General features: G+C 56.6%; 2 protein-coding genes across 9 annotated transcripts in view; both read right to left on the reverse strand.

Annotated features, from left to right (window-relative positions):
* NLGN3 (neuroligin 3) overlaps nucleotides 1-12,003 on the reverse strand; it is a 43,803-nt gene extending 31,800 nt beyond the window's left edge. For 2 of the 3 annotated variants that reach the window (XM_075054101.1, XM_075054099.1), the window contains exon 1: nucleotides 11,947-12,003. The gene's annotated coding sequence lies outside the window, so the exon portion shown is untranslated. Of the gene's footprint in view, nucleotides 1-5,851; nucleotides 6,124-11,946 lie in introns of those variants that run through there. The other variant, XM_075054100.1, reaches the window with a different exon arrangement.
* Nucleotides 12,004-16,435: 4,432 nt separating this feature from the next.
* Nucleotides 16,436-17,418, reverse strand: part of MED12 (mediator complex subunit 12) — a 37,560-nt gene continuing 36,577 nt past the window's right edge. For 5 of the 6 annotated variants that reach the window (XM_075054510.1, XM_075054509.1, XM_075054506.1 and 2 more), the window contains one exon: nucleotides 16,437-16,891. In XM_075054510.1, the coding sequence (XP_074910611.1) occupies nucleotides 16,848-16,891 (44 nt within the window). In that variant the 3' untranslated portion in view covers nucleotides 16,437-16,847. Of the gene's footprint in view, nucleotides 16,892-17,418 lie in introns of all 6 variants that reach the window. The other variant, XM_075054508.1, reaches the window with a different exon arrangement.

Genomic DNA, 17,418 nt, shown 5'->3' on the forward strand with positions numbered 1-17,418 from the left:
GGTCAGCACCCAATACTGCTGATGCAAGCAGAGGGCAGCTTCTATAGAGGACCCAAGGACAACCATGCTTGAAAGCCTGGGCTCTTTTGGAGTGGGCTACATGCTCACCTTGAGCTGGTCTGGATTTTGACTCACCTTCCCACTCACTGCTTTCCAGGAGTCTGGTGGAAAGCTGAGGCAGGGCCACGTGGCACAGCCAGCAGCTGCTGTGTGAGCAAGAGGCTCTGCCGGGACAGATCCCTGGCAGTGAAAAGGAGAGCAGCAGCAGCCTCTTGGTGGGCTGCCGGGTTTCCATGTGGCTCAGGGATAGCTGGTGGAAGTAGGCCATTTAGTGCCACATTCTGGATAGAAATAATCTGGATTATCTCATGTTACGGCTTCCCTGACCCCAGCATGAAGAAACGATGCAGCTTTTCTCTCCCTCACCTTGCTGCTTGCAGTTTCAATTTACAAATGCTTCCCTGCAGGGGCAGAGGTTAATGAGAACCACTGTCTAAACAGCAAACACTGTGCCCTGGCCTTGGCATGGATCTACGCACACTTGCTGCCCAGCCAGAACAACTGGCAGCAAAGGAAGAGAGCCTGACCCTGCCTGGAAGATCAAAGAGCCCCAGAGGAGACTCCAGAAGGCCTTGCAACAGGGTCACCGCACACACTACAACAAGTGGATGTGGCATCGCTTTATCCCAGCCTGAACGTGCCTGGTCCGGCCTGGCAGGACCGACCACCATGGGGCGGTGCTTTGTGCTGTTCCCTGAAGATCGTGTGAGGGGGTGCAGGCTGCTCAGTGCCCCCCAGCCCTGCCAGCACGCTGATCCCTGCCTGCTTCGACCCCAGGGCAGGGGAGGTGGGACCGGCGCGTCCCCCCCGCCCCCCCGCGGGGCCGGGCGGGAGCTGTCCCTTCAGCACCGCGCCGCACCCGCCGGCCCCTCCTGCGCCAGGAGGAGTGGTGGTTCTTCTCCGAGCAGACCCACAGCCCAGCCCTGCAGCCCAGATCGTCTAAACGGCACGGAGTACTAGCACGAAAAGCGCTCGGTCTCCCTCGGGCTCCACTGGGCCGTTTGTCCGGCGGCTGGAGGAAAGGCGGGACGTGCAAGCATAGCTGCCGAGCAAACTGCATCACCTGGACTCGATGAGGGGCGACCTCATCGCTCTCTACAGCTTCCTGAGGAGGGGAGGTGGAGAGGGAGGTGCTGATCTCTTCTTCCTGGGATCCAGTGATAGGATGTGTGGGAATGGTTTGAAGCTGCGCCAGGGGAGGTTTAGACTGGACCTTAGGAAGCATTTCTTTACCGAGAGGGTGGTCAAACACTGGAACAGGCTTCCTAGAGAGGTAGTTGATGCCCCACGGCTTTCAATGTTTAAGAGGGTTTTGGACAATGCCCATAATAAAATGCTTTAGCTTTTCGTCAGCCCTGAATTGGTCAGGCAGTTGGACTAAATGGTCATTGTAGGTCCCTTCCAACTTAAATATTCTATTCTAGAAGAAACAGCACTTCATAAATAAATGGCAGAATTACTCCAGCTCTCACTTTGTGCGGGCAGGTGACTGACAATGCAAAAGTGCATCCACAGAACCCTGGAATTTCCAGACATCTATTCAGGAGCAAACTGACAGACAATCTGCTTTCAGCAAGCCCTTGGCACCAGCACAAAGTTCATACCAAGACAACTTGCTTTCTCTCCAACACATCACAAACAAGCACCAGACACCTACTTTAAGGCAATATAAGCTCATTCACAAATCAGAGATCAACACTCTGCAGCTAGCAACTGGAGTGCAAATCTCACCCAGCGAAGAGAGAGCTGTCTGCACAAGCAGCATTCCTCTCACTTCCTTCTCCAGCTTTGGCGAGCCGCGCGTTGACATTATCCCAGTTGCTCATCACCATCCCCCTCACATCTGCCAGAGTAATGGCTCCTAAGTCGTCTCCCAAACAACCACCTTGGAAACTACCATGGCTAGCAGGGGCCCCAGTTCTTAAGTTAACATGGATTATTATGACTGAACCACATTAGGAAGCAATTACACAAGAACAAGGCTCTTTTCAGAGCAACAAGCTTCTGACACTCTAAGTCCAAACACGTTCATATTTTTTATGTTAGCAAAAGCAGGTTTGAAATTTAACAAAGAAAGGAGACTTCAGTGACCTAAAGAGGCTGGCTTGATGAAATGACACCCCCATTTCTGAAATGCCCCACACTAAGCAGCAAGTATGAAACCCCACTGCTGATGGAATGTCCTTCCCCAAAACTCTCTCACACCCCAGTTCCGCAAGCTCCTTTCTGGACACCCAGCCAGGCAAAAGACATGGACCTCCTCCAACCAACTGGGCCATGGGCAATTTGCACAAAGCCCTGTCCTATCCTGATCACCACCTGTGCTAATAATGGGTCAAGGTGTCTCACGCATGCTCCAACAAAAGCTGAGAAAGCACCGGTGGCTGCACGCAGGCTGAGTGTGTGCACAGCCAATGCTTTCCATGGACTAGCATGGCCTGGAGGAGGCTCTATAAATGTAAGGAGGTGGGCTAGGCAGAGAGGAACCGACTGCAGCTTAAAATACAAAGACTTCCTGCAAATGTGACTAGAGAGGATGGGCAACAAACCCCAAGACTGCTTTGAAGGGGAACAGCTACACCAAAAATAGGTTGTCAGTGTTTCAATTTTACTGACTCAAAGCAGAGAGACAAACCCACTTAATCACAGGTTGTAATCCAGACCGTGGCTGTAAGAACCTCTAGTTTCAGTGGTAGAGCTGATTGTTTCCTTTATTGACACCTGCCCCAACCATCTATTTCTGCCTGACATCACTGCCACTGCTCTTTGTCAGCTAAGCAAAGTTCTGTGGGGCAGAATTGTAAGCCAGGTCATGAAGGTGATGCAGGCTAAAGGTAATGAAACCCAGGGCAAAGAACAAAGATGAGGAAAACAGTTGGAGACAAACAGGAATGAACTTTACCATGGAAGCTGAAACATGACATAATTAGTCAGTTTTCCTGTGCAGAGATAAAGTTACAAGTTATCTGGCAGTGTACAAGCACCAACTTCCTGCACCACCTGTTACCACCGTCTTGTACCATGGGACACCAACCCAGCCACCAAGTCCATGGAGCAGGGTGGGACCATGCAGACAGCAAATCCCTGTGCAAGAGGGGGTGTGGGCCATCCCGACAGAGCCACCCCTCCAGGGTCACAATGCAGGCAGCAGGTCCATGCATGCTCCCTCATGGTGCTAGAAAACCCAAACATTGCAGTCCAGCACCAAATCACTTCCTCACTGCAGGATCCTTGGTGGCAATGCTACGGAAAGCTGTCCCAGGAGATGTCTGAGCTAGCATCACCTCCACTGTCCACACCACCTCCACCTTGTTACAATAGTCCCTACTTTCACGTGAAACACCAGCCAGGCTCCATGCAGACCTACACAGCCAGAGCTCAAGATGTGGGGCTGTGCCACCCCATGACCCCTGGCTTCCCACAGCTCGGAGAGCTGCACGTCCCGTCCTGTGCCAGAGACACCCTGGCTGAACCCCAGCCCATCACCCTACTCAGGGAGGCAAGTGCTCCAGCACATCCTGCCTGACACAAGCTGCTGAGTTGTGTGTTAGTGCCAGTGGCCCTGACCAAAGACCAGACATGATTTTCTGACCATATTGCAAGAGTCAAGCTGGGGTCAGGGGAGCAGTGGTCTCTCTGGCCAGCAAGGAACACCCAGACAGACTGATCATCCTGGCATCACCATGCTGTTGCCCCATTCCAGGTCAGACGGCATCAGCAGCGACCCACTGCTCCATGACACTGTGGCTTGCCTGGGGACACAGCCAGTCCCAGCAGCAGCCACCACTGAGGACCAGGGCACTGCTCAGTCCCAGTTCTGCCATGGCTGGCCTGGGTGACTGTGCTCCCCTCCTCACAGCACTGGCCTCTTCATCTGCAACAGAGGGCTGCTCTCTGCAAAGCACTCAGAGGTGGAAAACCCAGAAAGATCTGGACTAGGGCAGGAGAAGGGGAGCTGTGACTACTGGTAGCAACACACATGGAAGACAGAGCATTGGCAAGTGCAAGCTGCGTTTGCTAACACTATAATGCCCATTCCCTCTGCTCCTGCCAGCAAGCGGGACTCACTGGAAACGTCAGGAAAGGAAGATCTGAACGTGAAGGTGAGAAAATGCCAAAGCACCACGGACTCCTCTTCACAACACCCATCCTCCCCATCACCCAGGTTGCAAGCTGCTGGTGGCAGAGAGCACCAGGTCCCTCTCGCTTCCAGCTGTGCCGTGCCCCTCGCCTTCACAGGGCAGGGGACACCAGCCCTGGGGCAGCACCTCTTGGCAGGGCTCCTGTCGGCAGCCAGGGCTGCTCACCCAGAGCCAACATGACACAGCGTCAAGCAGCCACGTCCTGCAGCAGCCACTGCTCCTCTGAGGTGACGTCAGCCTCCGCAAGAGCTGGCAGGCAGGACATGCTGTGCATGCCGGCCGTGCTGTTCCCAGACACTGCGTGGCTCCAGCAGACACCGTGGCCTGTGTTCCTCACCAGCTACAGCTTATCTACAAATTGAATTTCACACTTGCACGCTCCAGAATAAGGCACAGGTGCTGGAGAAGCCACCCTCCCCCTCCACATCTGTCTTCCCCTTTGCTCCACCCTGCCACCGAGCACCAGCACTGAGGATAATGGCTGGCGGCTGTGGAGATGCTCCTGGGCAAAGCTGGTGAACCTGCACACCCAGCATTGGCTCACAGTGGAGCCGCCACGGTGCTGATGGTGGCCTCCATGCTCAGGACAGCACCAGGGCAAAGGGAGCACTTGGGTCCCTGGCACAACGGCCACCCACACATGCTGCTAGCATGGCACAGCATCCAAAAATGCCCGTCTGCAGCTGAATAAGATAGAAGCCCATCTCAGAGTTACTGGTTTCCCCAGAAACCCTGAAGGCTTTCCCAGGAACTCTGGAGATACACAGATTTGCTACATGCTCTAGTGAGCAACCTAAAGAGTTCATATAGGAGTCACGACCAGAGATCGCTGTCATCACAGGTTGTACATATAGCTGGCAGCCCAGACAGATGCAGTGTCAGTCACCTTGGAAGGACCTCAAGCAGTTAGATGGTCCAGCCCAAGTCCACAACAGCCTCTACTCAACTAAGGCAAGCAGCTTCCTCAAGCAGGGAAGCTTGCCCTCAGCAAGAACCATCAGCTGTTCCATTCCGAAACCAAAACCAAAGCTGGTGTGACCGAGCAGAAGACCATGGAAACCCTCTAGGCTGGAGGGTCAGTCTGCAGCCAGGGCAGCTCTGCAAAGTCCAACTCTTGCTCATGCAACCAGGGCTGGCTAAGGACTGGAGGCCAGGCAAGCCAGCAGCTAGGAGGGAAGCCTGTTCAAATTTAATCCAAAATGTATTTTCTATTTTCCCTTGTAGCTTTCTCCTCCCATATTTTCTATCTTCAAGCATAAAAAAAGTAGAAAGCCTAAAACCTCTGGCAAAAAATCCTTTAATGTGTTTTACTGTAAAGGCTGCCTAGTGTTAAGAAATAAGCTGGACCGGAGCAAATCAGGCAGCCTGGGGATGCCCTGCCTCTCCACAGGGAGCAGACCAGGATGAAGCAGGACATACAGGCAGGCTGCAAGAACCAGCAATGCCAAGGAAAGGCAACCTCCAGTGCCAAGAAGGCTCCCATGCTGCCTGCTGCTTCTCAGAGGTCCCCGAGCACAGCTCTGCCTCAACAGATGCCCACTTTGAAGCATCGCTCCCAGCGGACATGGGAGGAGGTTTTTGTTACAAAAAGCAGGTAACCACTTGGCTCCTCTTAAGGTCATAAGCATCAAAGTACAGCAGCTCCCTACCCAAGTCTGCAACCTCAGATCCTCATCAAGACAGCCCAGCAGCAACAGACACCAAACGGTGATGAGACAGAAACAGAGATCATTTCTGTCTTGAGGCACAGGATTTGTCCCCTTACGGCTGCTAGCCAAGGGCAGATTTCAGTTTTGTGGTTCCAAGGACACCATTGTGCTGGCTGGCTAATTCCATCAGCCCTTGTGGACAGGGTCCTCCTGGAAGTCATGAGGATGGGAAACAGCATCCTCTTTGTGAGCTTCAACTTCACTTGGCGTCATCCTGCTGTGCCGCACCCAAAGCCCACTGGGGACCGCTAGATCCCCAGCTCATCCCTGCCTCCTCCTCTCCGAGTCCACTTCTCCCACAAGAAGCAAACCTCTCCCAAGCTAAGCCTCATACCTCCCTTCTGTCCTTGCATGTCTCTGAACTGTTCAAGGAGCTGGGGGACAGCCTTCTGGCACCCCATGTACACTGATGTAAGGCTGAACTGGACCCTCACGGGTAGCAGGACATGAGTCTTTTCTCATCTGGGCATAAAACCAGGAACAAAACTGAGACTGATGTTTCCTGATGTGCATGAGAACAGAGCCAGGGGACTGGAGGAGGGGGAGATGAAGATCAGATCCCCGGTGATCCCATAGTGCTCACCACATGCAGCAAGTACCAGGGAACTGGGACAATGCCAGGATGAGACTCCAGCTCTGCTGCCAGCGTGTTGCGTGGGTGCCCCTGTGCCCATGGAACCAGAGGAAGCAGAACTGCCAGGTAACACAGGAGGGAAGGGATATTGCCATCCATTTGCAAACCAACTGAATTAACTGTTCAGTGGACAAAGGTCCGTCAGAAGTCTCCAGCAAAGGGTCCTGTGATGCTGAGGCAGAGGATCGGTGCTTAGCCCAGGTCCCACCTCTCCCACCAGCTGCACCTCCATCACGTGGGGAGAGCATCCCACACTCTCAGCGAGGAAGCCGGACTGAGCAGGCATCTGTCACCCTGTGCCAAGCAAAGTAACACAGAGCTGAATGGGGATAAACCCATGCTTCCTTACCAAAGCCCAGCACTCCCTCTTGGCTCCACCCTCCCTGGTAGGCACAATGTTATGAAAACAACAGCTCAGACCAAGGGTCCACCTTGCCCTATGTACTTTTTTGCCAGTAGTCAGAAGCAAAGCAGAAGCAATTTGCAGCTCAGCAGCTGCCCAAGTCAGAGATGGATCTGGGTGTATTTATTGGTTCTGGGAGAACCTCTTATCCTTCTTGAATTTATCCTGTTTCTCCTGGAACCAATATAAGGTTTCACTGTTCACAACCCCTTGTTCTGAGGACTTCCACAGTTTCATAGCACGTCTGTGAGAGGCAATGTCTCTCCTGTTTGGCACCTCCTGCTAGCTTCGTTTGATGTGACCTTGTACTTGCATGGAAACAAACAGTGAACAGTTAACCTCTATCCCTTCTCTCCTGGCCTCCTGTAGACACATCTTATCCATCTTCTGTTGTTTCTTTTCCAGTCTGAAGAACCCTGCCTTATTTAGCCATTTTTTGCACAGAGGGCTGTCAGACCTCTGACCATTCCTGCTGCAACTTCCAGGCATTTGACTGACAATGATCTCAACACCCATACATCTCTCCTGAGCTCCCCTGGGCAGCTCTAGGGACAGAGACATAGAGCGACTCCTGCCCCCTCCTCCTGCATCACTGTCCCATGAGTCCTCAAGTTGCTCAGCAGTGCCTAGAGTCATGTAAGGAAGGAGGAAAGATGTGAAGACAGCCAGACTCACAGACTCACCTCCACAACTCCTTTAGCACTGGGTGCCAGCACCAGGAGATGGACATGGCCACCTCCGTGGTGAGTGGCATGCAGACGCTTTGGCCACGCTGCAGACTTGGGCTTCTTCTCCCACTCCTTTAGAGTAGCAGCTAATGAGTGCCTGATGAAGGCAAAGTCCCTGCAGCCCCTGATCACCATGCCAAAGGGGATTCTCAGCAGTCCCCTGCCCAAGCCCATCTCAAAGGCCTTCCTGACCAGCCTCTGCCAACCATCCTCTCCCTCAGAGAGCCGCAGCAGCCCAGGCCCAGACTCAAACAGGGCTCACACACAGTACGAGCCCTGTAACACACTCTGTCTGCAACCTTTCCCAAACTTTGCCACCTGCTCTGCTGGCATGGCCAGAGCATCTGGCCACCAGGCAAAGCTTCAGCTCTGCTTGCCAGGCACCTCGCAGGATAGACTCACATTGAGATGCAGTTTGAAAGTAACAGATGTTACTCCACTGTTCTGCATTTTGCAGTGTCAGGAACAAGGCTTCTTTACCAACAATCCCCTGAGCTCCTTGCCAAGGCAGTCTCAGCCCAAACAGTGCTCCCCGGCACAAAGTCTTGCTCACAGACAAGCTGCTGTGCCCCATGCCACGTGCCTGCCCTGCTGATGGACAGACAACATGGCAAAAGGAGTATATTGCAAGGGCAGAGTTCCCCACACAACTGCAAGACTAAGCAGCAACACAGGTTTCATCATGGACTGTGATACCACATTGCTGCTGAAACCCAGACAAGCCTCCAAACAAACAGCATGTATCCTTCTAACCAGGGAAAACTTCCAGGAACCGCACGCACCAGACAGGACCTGGCAGTTGCAGCCAGAAGCCCCTGTGTCTTTCCACCGCTCCCACTTCATCCCCATTTACCCTCAGTCAGACTCGCTCCAGGGCCTGAATGATGTGGGTTCAAACTGCCAGCTCTGGCAATTGCAGGACCTTTTATTCATTCCCCTCACATGCGTTGCAGAATCCTGCTGAGGCCAGCAGCACACAGGGATGGTCACAGCCTGCTCCCTGCCCCCAGCTCTGGGGAGCATCACATTAGGAGACCACCAGAGCATTTAGTCCATCATGCAGCACCACTCAGCTCTGCCACAGTCCTCAAAGTCAGCTCTCCTCGAGTACCCTGGTACCAGAATCCACCCTGCCTCCTTCTGCTGACGTGCCCCTGCCAGCTGGCTACGACCACCTCCCCCTGTGCTGACCCAAGACCCGTGCATGCCCCTGGCGTGCCAGACCCTGATTAAGAAGCATCTTCTGAAACACTCTGTCAGCAGCAGCCAATAACCACAGACCATGAGGGGAGGAATCTCTGTCTGGGATCCCACGGGGAGTAAATAACTGTCCCATCCCAGTGGCACTGAAAGCCCTAAGGATGGAGCCAAGCTGTCCCTGCCCCATCCTGTCTGCACTTGGTGCACAGTCCCAGGATGGCAGATACTCGGCCCCTCTGTGCACTGCTGTGAGATTTCACAGGTTCCTCCGTGGCTCCTCCACAGCTTGTACCCAGACACATGCTTCATGTCCCCATCCCCACTGCTTCCCATCATCCTTCCACCCTCCTCCTGTTAATGGATTCTTCCAGCTACCACCAGCGCAGCATGGACACCCCACACCAGTCTGTCCCAGGACACAATTGCTCCTGGATAACCAAGAGAGCTTCCCTTCTCCCCCCCCCACTGCATAGAAGTAGCTCCTAGCAGGAAGAATATGGGAAGATGGCAGCAAACCGCTTGGGAGGCAGCAGAACTGCTGTGGTTGGGGAGGTTTAGGAGCTGGCTGAGCTGATGCTGCTCAGCAATAGTTTAGATGGAGCTTAGAGACTTGATGACCTCGAGGACCCTCCCATACCTGCTGTCCTAAAATTCCTCATCCCTTGGCACAAAGATAAGGCCAGTGTGGACCTTCCAAAGCATTTTGGCAGTCACTATCTCCTTGCGCTCGCTCACAGACTTAATGTGATTGGAGCTGGTCCTTGTCTGTGTTGGACCTGAGCACCCAGAGTGGACCCCACAGAGAGCCAGGAGAGACACAGCCACCACAGCTGGAGCCTCAGCACAGCACTCTGCCAATTCTCATGCTGCCTTCTGAAGCCTTGGCAGCCCCCTGCCCATGGGCAAGGCACTGCCAGCCTGCGCAGCAGCTCTGCTCACGACTCCTAGGCTCTGCCTGCCCTCACTGTCTTGCTCTTGAACACCTTCACTCCAGCCCTTTGGGAGAAGGGTGTTTACATGAGCTCTGGGAAGGAGACAGACCCAGATGTAAGGTCCAGGGCAACACCCTTGGCATGGGCTCAACCTTCCTCTCCAATAACGCTGCCCTAGATGCACACTGTGCGTTGAATATGGGCGGTTGGAGGCTGTGTGAGGCAGTAGCGTGCAGACCCTGCCAAGATGGGCACTGCAACTCCATTTCCTCAGCGCACCACTGCACAGGGCCCACACGCCCAGGTCTGAAGGCTGCCCTGCGTCTCAGCAGCTTTCGCTTGTGCCCTGGTGCTCTGGAGGTTGAGAGCTGCATGTTTGCAGGTGTCCAACCAAACTCCACATCCCGACTGCACATGTAACCATGGCAACTGCACATGCGAGTGGCAAAGCCTCGAGCTGGGCTAACTGCAAATGCAAATGAAGCAAACACATGCACAATGCTAAAAGTGTGACCTCTAAATGTCAGTCTTTAACCATTTTGCAGACACCAGCTCTGGTGGTGGTCACCTGCAATGTGCGGAGCAGGAGGAAATCTGCTCTGACGGGGACCTTGGGGCGCCCAGCCCTGTGCCAGGGGTTGGCAGAGGGGCTCTAGTGCAGAGCAAGGAGAATAGATGGCACAAGCCAGCGCTAAGAGTGACCCCTGACTTGGCAACCTGCAGGTCCATCTCTAGGGATGCATCCACCCCTTACCCAGCTGGCAGATGCCTCTGATTCCACAAAGCACCCCAGTTTCCAGAGGAAGGAGGGTCCCACCAGGCTGACAAGAAGCACAACCAGAACAGGGGCTCACAGGGAGCTGGCTGGCAGCTGTCTTGCTGCACCCACACATGCCCAGCCATGGGGGCACCTCCAGCCCCTCTGCCGTTGCCTGGGGTCGAGCTGGCAGCAGCATCGGATGAGGCACCCTCAAAGGACGGAAGGAAAATCCCAGCATCCCGGGGACTTCATCCAGAGCCACCTCCCCAAGGGAGGTCCGTGGCCTTGGGAAGGGCTGCCAGCGGAGGCACCAGGAGGTGTCACCATTTGGGAGAGCACAGTCCAGAAAGAGACTAGCTGGGCAAAGGCCTCACGTTCCTCATCACTTCTCTCCCTCGCTGCCGGCAGCGCCAGATGTGGACAGACCCCAGCACTCACCGTCACCCACCACACCTGTCCTGCCCAGTGGCTTCGAGCGTGACGGAGCCAAGCTCAGGCGAAGGGCGCTGACTCCAGCCACAGTGCGCATCGGTGGAGCCACCAGCAACCCCTGCGCCATGTGCCTGACCCACCACCCCCCTCAGGGACAAGCGTGGCCAGCACGACAGAGCCCCTGTTTGATACCGAGCCTGCCTCCGCCCTGGCCCCCTGCCCAAGAGAGAGACAGGGAATGCCCTTTCGCTCTAGGAGCCCAATGTCTAACGTCATTCCTCACGCTATGTCAAATAAACCGAGCCAAGGGGATCTCCTGCCTGCCCTTGACCTGGGGATACTCACACCAGCAGCTTCGTGCCAGGCGGCACTGGGCACATCCCTGCACCCCAAACAACCGACCCCGCCTGCACTGGCAACCCCAGCCCCGGGGAGGGTCCCAGTTCCTGGGGCGGGAGCGCCCGAGCCGGGACAGCCCCTGCTCCCCGCTGGGCCCGACGGGCTGAGCCGAGCGGAACCGGGCCACCCGGGCGGCCCCGGGCCGGGGATGCGGGCGGGGGCCGCGCAGCTGAGACGGGCGCACAATCCCCCCTTTCAGCCCGTCGCCATGGCAACCCGCCGGCTCGCCGCGGCCGCTCATCCGGCCCCGTTAACCCTCACCGTTACCCGCCGCCGCCGCGCTCGGCCCCACCCGTTAACCCCTGCCGCGGCCCGCCCCGACGCCCGGCCCGGCCCCGGACGCCCTACCCCGGGACCGGGATCGGAACCGGGACCGGAACCGGGACCGGGACCGGCCCGCGGCCATCCCCGCCCCGGGCGCCCCATCACCGCCGCGGCGGCCGGCCCCAGCCCCGCGCCGTGGGGCCGGTCCGATCCCGCCCGGCCGCCCTCCCCAGCAAAAGCCAGGCCGGGCCGGGCCGGGCGGGGCCGGGCGAGGCGCACTCACCGTCGGGGGCGGTGGCGCGGCTGGGCCATGCCGGTGGCGGCAGCGGCTGCTCCGCGCCCCGCGCTCCGCTCAGTCCGGCCCGACCCCGCACCGGGAGCGCGCGGCGCGTGCACGGCGGGGGCGGGCGGGGGAGGGGCCGTACCGCAGCACCCCTTCGCTGCCGCCGGCACCGCCGCCCGGTACCTGTACCGATCAGTGCTATCGGGCATCCCGCGGCCCCGCCGCTGCGCTGGCCGGGCCCGGTACCGCATGCCCCGGCATCTGCACCGCCCTGGGTACTGCACCGAGGGGGTGTCGCACCCGCTAGGCGCCGCGCCGTCCTGTACCGCGCCCGCTGGGTACCACTGACCGCACCTGCACCCCCGGTAACCCCCACGGCCCCTGGAACCCTACCCTGCGCACGGCATCGGCACTGCCCAGCTACCGGTCGCGGCGGGGGGGGGGGGGGGGGGGGGGCGGCGGTAACCGGCCGCTGTCCCGAGCACACGCCGGGGCACCCCGCACCACCCCAGCAAACGACCCCCATCTGTGGGGGCATCCCTGCACTGCCCTGGGCATTCTGCATCCATCCTGGGCATCCAGAATCCTGCCCCACTGCACCCTGTACCTGCCCCAGCCGCTCTGCATGGGTTCCCTTTACCGCGCCCCCCCCCTCCCCACATAGCCCTGAGCTGTGCTGCCCTGGCACGTCCCACAGCAGCCTTCCAGCCCTGGCATCTTTCCCTGTGGCCAGGGCAACAGCCCCTGCCTGCCCCACTGCTCCTCAGCACCCAGCTAGTCCCGGGAGGATGCCCCATCCCAGCCTCAGCGTTGGGGCCAGGCGCAGCCCTGCCACCCATCCACCCCCCTGCCATGCACCTGGCTGTAGGCTCAGCAGCCACAGCCCTATAGGCCCCAGCAGCACCGTGCAGCAAGACCCAGCACCTCTGTCATTCCCCTTTCCTCCTGGCATGCTGCTTCCCAGCGTAGGGATATCTTCCCCTCCCACGCACGGCCTCCTGGCAGGAGCCGCCTCTCCTCCAGCCTGCCTCTGCCCGTGGCAGGGCTACCTCTCTGTTTCAGTCCTGCCTGATGGGATTACAGAAATAATTTGAAACAAGGTATGGATTTGGGTTCTGCTGGATGTGTCTCGTCTCTACATCTCTCTGCAATAACCAAGGCAGCATCAGCTGCGATGCCTGATCAAAGAGGAGGATGTGCAGTTACCAGCAGACACCTCCATGCTTTCCAATCCAGGCAAGGAGAGCTGGGCTCTGCTTCCCTCCTGCTGCCAGAGCTGCAACCCAGACCCTACCCAGGCTCCGCAGAGCAGCCACTGCTTCCCAATTAAGATGCTTCTGCGGCAGCATGCAAAGAGCAAGCATCTATTTTGGCTCTCCTGCATGCCACCGGCATATGCACAGAGCAGGTCAGAGCTTTCCTGCCCCTCCTGCCCCACTCCTTCTCCAAGTGACTGCTCACTGGTGGTTGGCAGCTTGATCAATTTTGTTGCTGGCCTGTTATACACAAGGTGAGCTGCATGGTGCCACCCTGTACACCCAATGTAGACAATGGGGTCCAGCACCCCATGGGATGGATGCACAACCCAGTGCCCACCAGGGTTCATCAACCCTAAGAAGCATCCTGAAGGGGCCCCTGGACCAGTACCTGGCTGCCCCGCAGCAGGCAGGGCTCCAGCCATGGCTCCTTGTATCCTGCTGCCTAGCAAAACCTGCCCAGGATGGGATCACAGTGCACAGCTGCAGTGGTGCCTCATGGCCCGCTCCCCACCACGGGCACTGCACAGGGAGGGTTGGGTGCTCGCAGAGCTGCCCCACTCTCAGCTTCAGATCGATTTTCTTGCACAACACCAGCTCTGATGGTGACTGACAAGCCACCCTTGCCTGGGGCCTAGGACCACCCATGCCAGGCTGTTGGGTGGGGTGAGTGTGTGGGGCATGACCTGCTCCTGCCCACCCAATCACCCCACCCTGTCAAGCCTTGTACAACCTCAGGCTTCTCCCCATGTGCTGGGCACACACCATGCAGCATCGTCTGCACATGCCTCCTGTGGACCCAGCCCAGGCACCCCTTGAGGCTGGCCCCAGGGACCCCAGCAGCAAACACACACACCCCACCCTGGACCAGCAGCCACAGCAGGGCAGCTGCATGTGTTACTCAATGGGCATCATGTAGTAAAATCTCCCCGGTCGCCTCTGGCTCTCTCACAAGCAGCATTTAGCCACGACTCAGAGAAGGAGCAGAAGGGCTGGAAGCTGTCAGACCTGCTTAAAACCGCCGCAGCTCAGTGCTAACATGCAGCACAGCAGCGGTGGCTGCAAGGCATGCAGCCAGGCTGGGCAGAGCGCAGGTCCCCAAACAGGCCCCATGCCATGACCAGGTCTTGCCCCAGTCCCCACATCCCCCTGCAGCCTCCTGCACCCGCTGGAAATCTCTGGGCCACTAGAGGGTCTTGGACACTGGCAGCCCTGTGTCTGTCACCACAATGGAGTTCTGGAGTCCTGCTCATCACACACAGACCTGACCTGCCAAGCATCCAGCATGGCTGGGGGGAGCCTTTTGTGGGAGGAAAGAGTAGGGGCAGCCCTGTTGCTAGGCCATGCAATAAAGCAGGGGCCCCTGGCAGCAGGCAACTGGCCCCAGGGAGGGACATGTCCTTCCCTTTCCCCCAGTGAGGCAGCGTGGTCCCTGGGGCGCTTTCACCAGATCACTGGGGCCCTGAAGGGCACAAAGCAGGAGGTCAGCACCCGATTCCATGCTCTCCTCCTGCAGCACCCTGCTCTGCCACAGCTGCCGTGCAAGCGGCAACCCACTGCACCACCGCCCAGAGCCACCCTGCCTTCTGCCACACCGCTCCAGCGCTGGCTGCTGCAGAGAGCCGCCCTCCCTCCCACCTCCGGCACGGCAGCAATGCAGAAAGCAGCATCCAAGATGCTGCTTGGCGCAGGCTCAGCTGCCTGCCAGGGCCGGCAGAGGAGGGGGCTGCCGGCCACGGCTGCACACACTAGGAAGAGGGGTTTGTTCTGCCCAGAGACAGTGCCCAGTTCTCCCAGGCTGTGGCTCTGCTGGCCCTGGGGCACTCCCTGCCTGCACCCCAGGCAGGATAAGGGGGAAGCACAGCCCTCCTGCCCCAGCCATGGGTGCCACAGAGCAGGGGTTAGCTGACACAGCCACGGCCATGAGCAGAGCTTCCACCTCTGGGGTCACCCACTACAGGCAAGCAGAGCCCCTGACACAGGCTTCCCCTGGGGCATGAGGGGAGGGGGGGCCTAACAGCCAGCCCAAGGCTGCTCCTCCCTAGCCTCATGGAAGGGCACAAGCAGGGATGCACACACATCTGTCCTCATTAATGAGAGTGTCCATCTCCATCAGGCCTGGCCAGCAATGGCTTCCAACCCACCTGCAACAACACAGCAAGAGCCTGGCACAGGTGCAAGGGCGATGCAGTTTGGGGGTGAGCGGGGCACAGGGTGCCAGGCAGCCCACACAGCTGTGCCCCTGAAAGCAGCCACCCACCTGCTCCCAGGGAGGCAAGGGCTCAGCTCCAGTTCTTGGGGCAGCGGGCACAGGCCCATCAGCCAGCACATGGGGCACTGCCCTGAGTCACCAACATCCCTCACAGTAGTCTGAGCACAGCTACGAGCTAAAGCCCCAACATCCCTCCTTCTCTCCACTCCCTAAGCTTGCCTTCTTGCCACAGCCTACCCTACAGAACTGTTTATTTGCCCTTAGATTAAGATCAAGTGCAGCTCTTCCGTGAGTCCCTGTGAGCCTCACCACATCCCACACCGACGGGACAGAAGGAAGACATGGGTCAAGAAAAAGCTACCAGAGGGACCACAGGTCAAATGGTCCACAAGCAAATTGCTGAGGAAGAACCAAAGAGAAAAGAAAGGTGCTGGTGATGGCAGTTTCTAGGTTCAACAGACTGCAAGAATGCAGAGCACTAAGCTAAAGCAGCCTGCTACACAGAGAGATGAGACTCCTAGCATTAGCCAGGTCAAAAGTTGAGAATGCAGCACATTACCCACCCAGTGAAAGCACTGTGGCTCTCATGAAGGAGCTAGCAGAGGAGCCTCAGTGCTTATCAGCAAAACCATGCTGCGATGAGAAGTGCACTCAGTCTGCAGCTCCTCCTAGACTGCAGAGGTACTAGCTTGAGCATCTCAGTAACTGCTGTGGCTGGGAAGCTGGGCTTGTTAGGGCTCAAAATTACCCTGCAATATAACTCCCTCTTGCTTTATACCTCTGTCCTGGTGGAACATGCCACAGACTACTAGTAAAGCTCTTAATCTACATACAAATCCTACAGCTTGTACAAACTCTTGCAAGCATATGAACACCAGCTCATGAAACAAACAGGGAAGGGGGTCTTTCTTTCCCAAACCAAATTGTTTAGCCGTTCACAAAAGCTCTACTGAGAAAGAGATAAAGACCATGTATATAGGTGCTGCTGGGCTGTACTGGGAGGAGCACTGAGGAGGAAACACAGGCTCTGAATACACACTCCTTTTGCAAAGTAAGCTCTCTGTATTCATCCAAGAATGTCTGCAGTATGGGGTTCATCTGGTATAAATAAAGTACAAAATTTTACAATGTCTTAATCGTTATTTTAACAAAATACTAAAAACTGAGTAAAAACTGAAACCAAAGTGGGAAGGGAGACTATCAGCCACAAGGGATCTCCATAAACATTTGTAGAAATTGGATAATAAAAACACTTTCTCTGTACAATAAAACCATCCTCCTGGCATCTCCCTGTGAGACGGGCAGCAGCAGCACTGGGAGCACAGGCCCAAAGACAGAGGTTGGGGGCAGCCCCAGTTTGTGGGTCAGGCTGAAGAGGCTGTATCCAGTCCACAGTGATGTCTCTCTCCTGGATGAGGCTGAAGTGCCACAGATCAGTAGCGTCCGAACGGGTTGTTGTTCTGCTGTGTCTGTGTATCTGTTGAGGTCAAGACAGAGTTAGACAGTCACTAGGTCTGGTTCAGAAAAAGAGATCCCTCTCCCCACATCACCAGCACAGTGTGAGGAGTGTGTCGCAGGCTGTGAGAAGAAAAATATAACCTTTATGGCACTCCCTGCTCTGGTCATTTGTCTGAGCCTTTAGGCAGCAGCACAGTCAGGACCCCACATTCTTTGAGGAAGACAGGTATATGCCAGTCCCAATCCTGAAGCTTCTCCAGAGGAGGTCTCTCCATCACTCGTGGTGGAACTGGTGCACCATAACAAAGCCCTGAAAGGTGGCAGCTAGCTGGGACGATGACTCTATGGATGAATTATTTCTGATTTTGAAAGAAAATCAGCCCTATAAGATTGCACAACACCTGCAGCCATACAAGCTGCTCAGACAGCTAGTATCAAACACTCATCCTAAGGCACACCCAGAAACCAGAGTTAGTGAAGGTTTCAAACTACCCTGGCTCCCTGTCACTATCTCAGTACAAATGAAGGACATGCCCAAAGGACTTT

The sequence above is a fragment of the Buteo buteo genome, chromosome 22 (genome assembly GCF_964188355.1).
Source record: "Buteo buteo chromosome 22, bButBut1.hap1.1, whole genome shotgun sequence".
In the NCBI taxonomy this organism is placed as follows: Eukaryota; Metazoa; Chordata; class Aves; order Accipitriformes; family Accipitridae; genus Buteo; species Buteo buteo.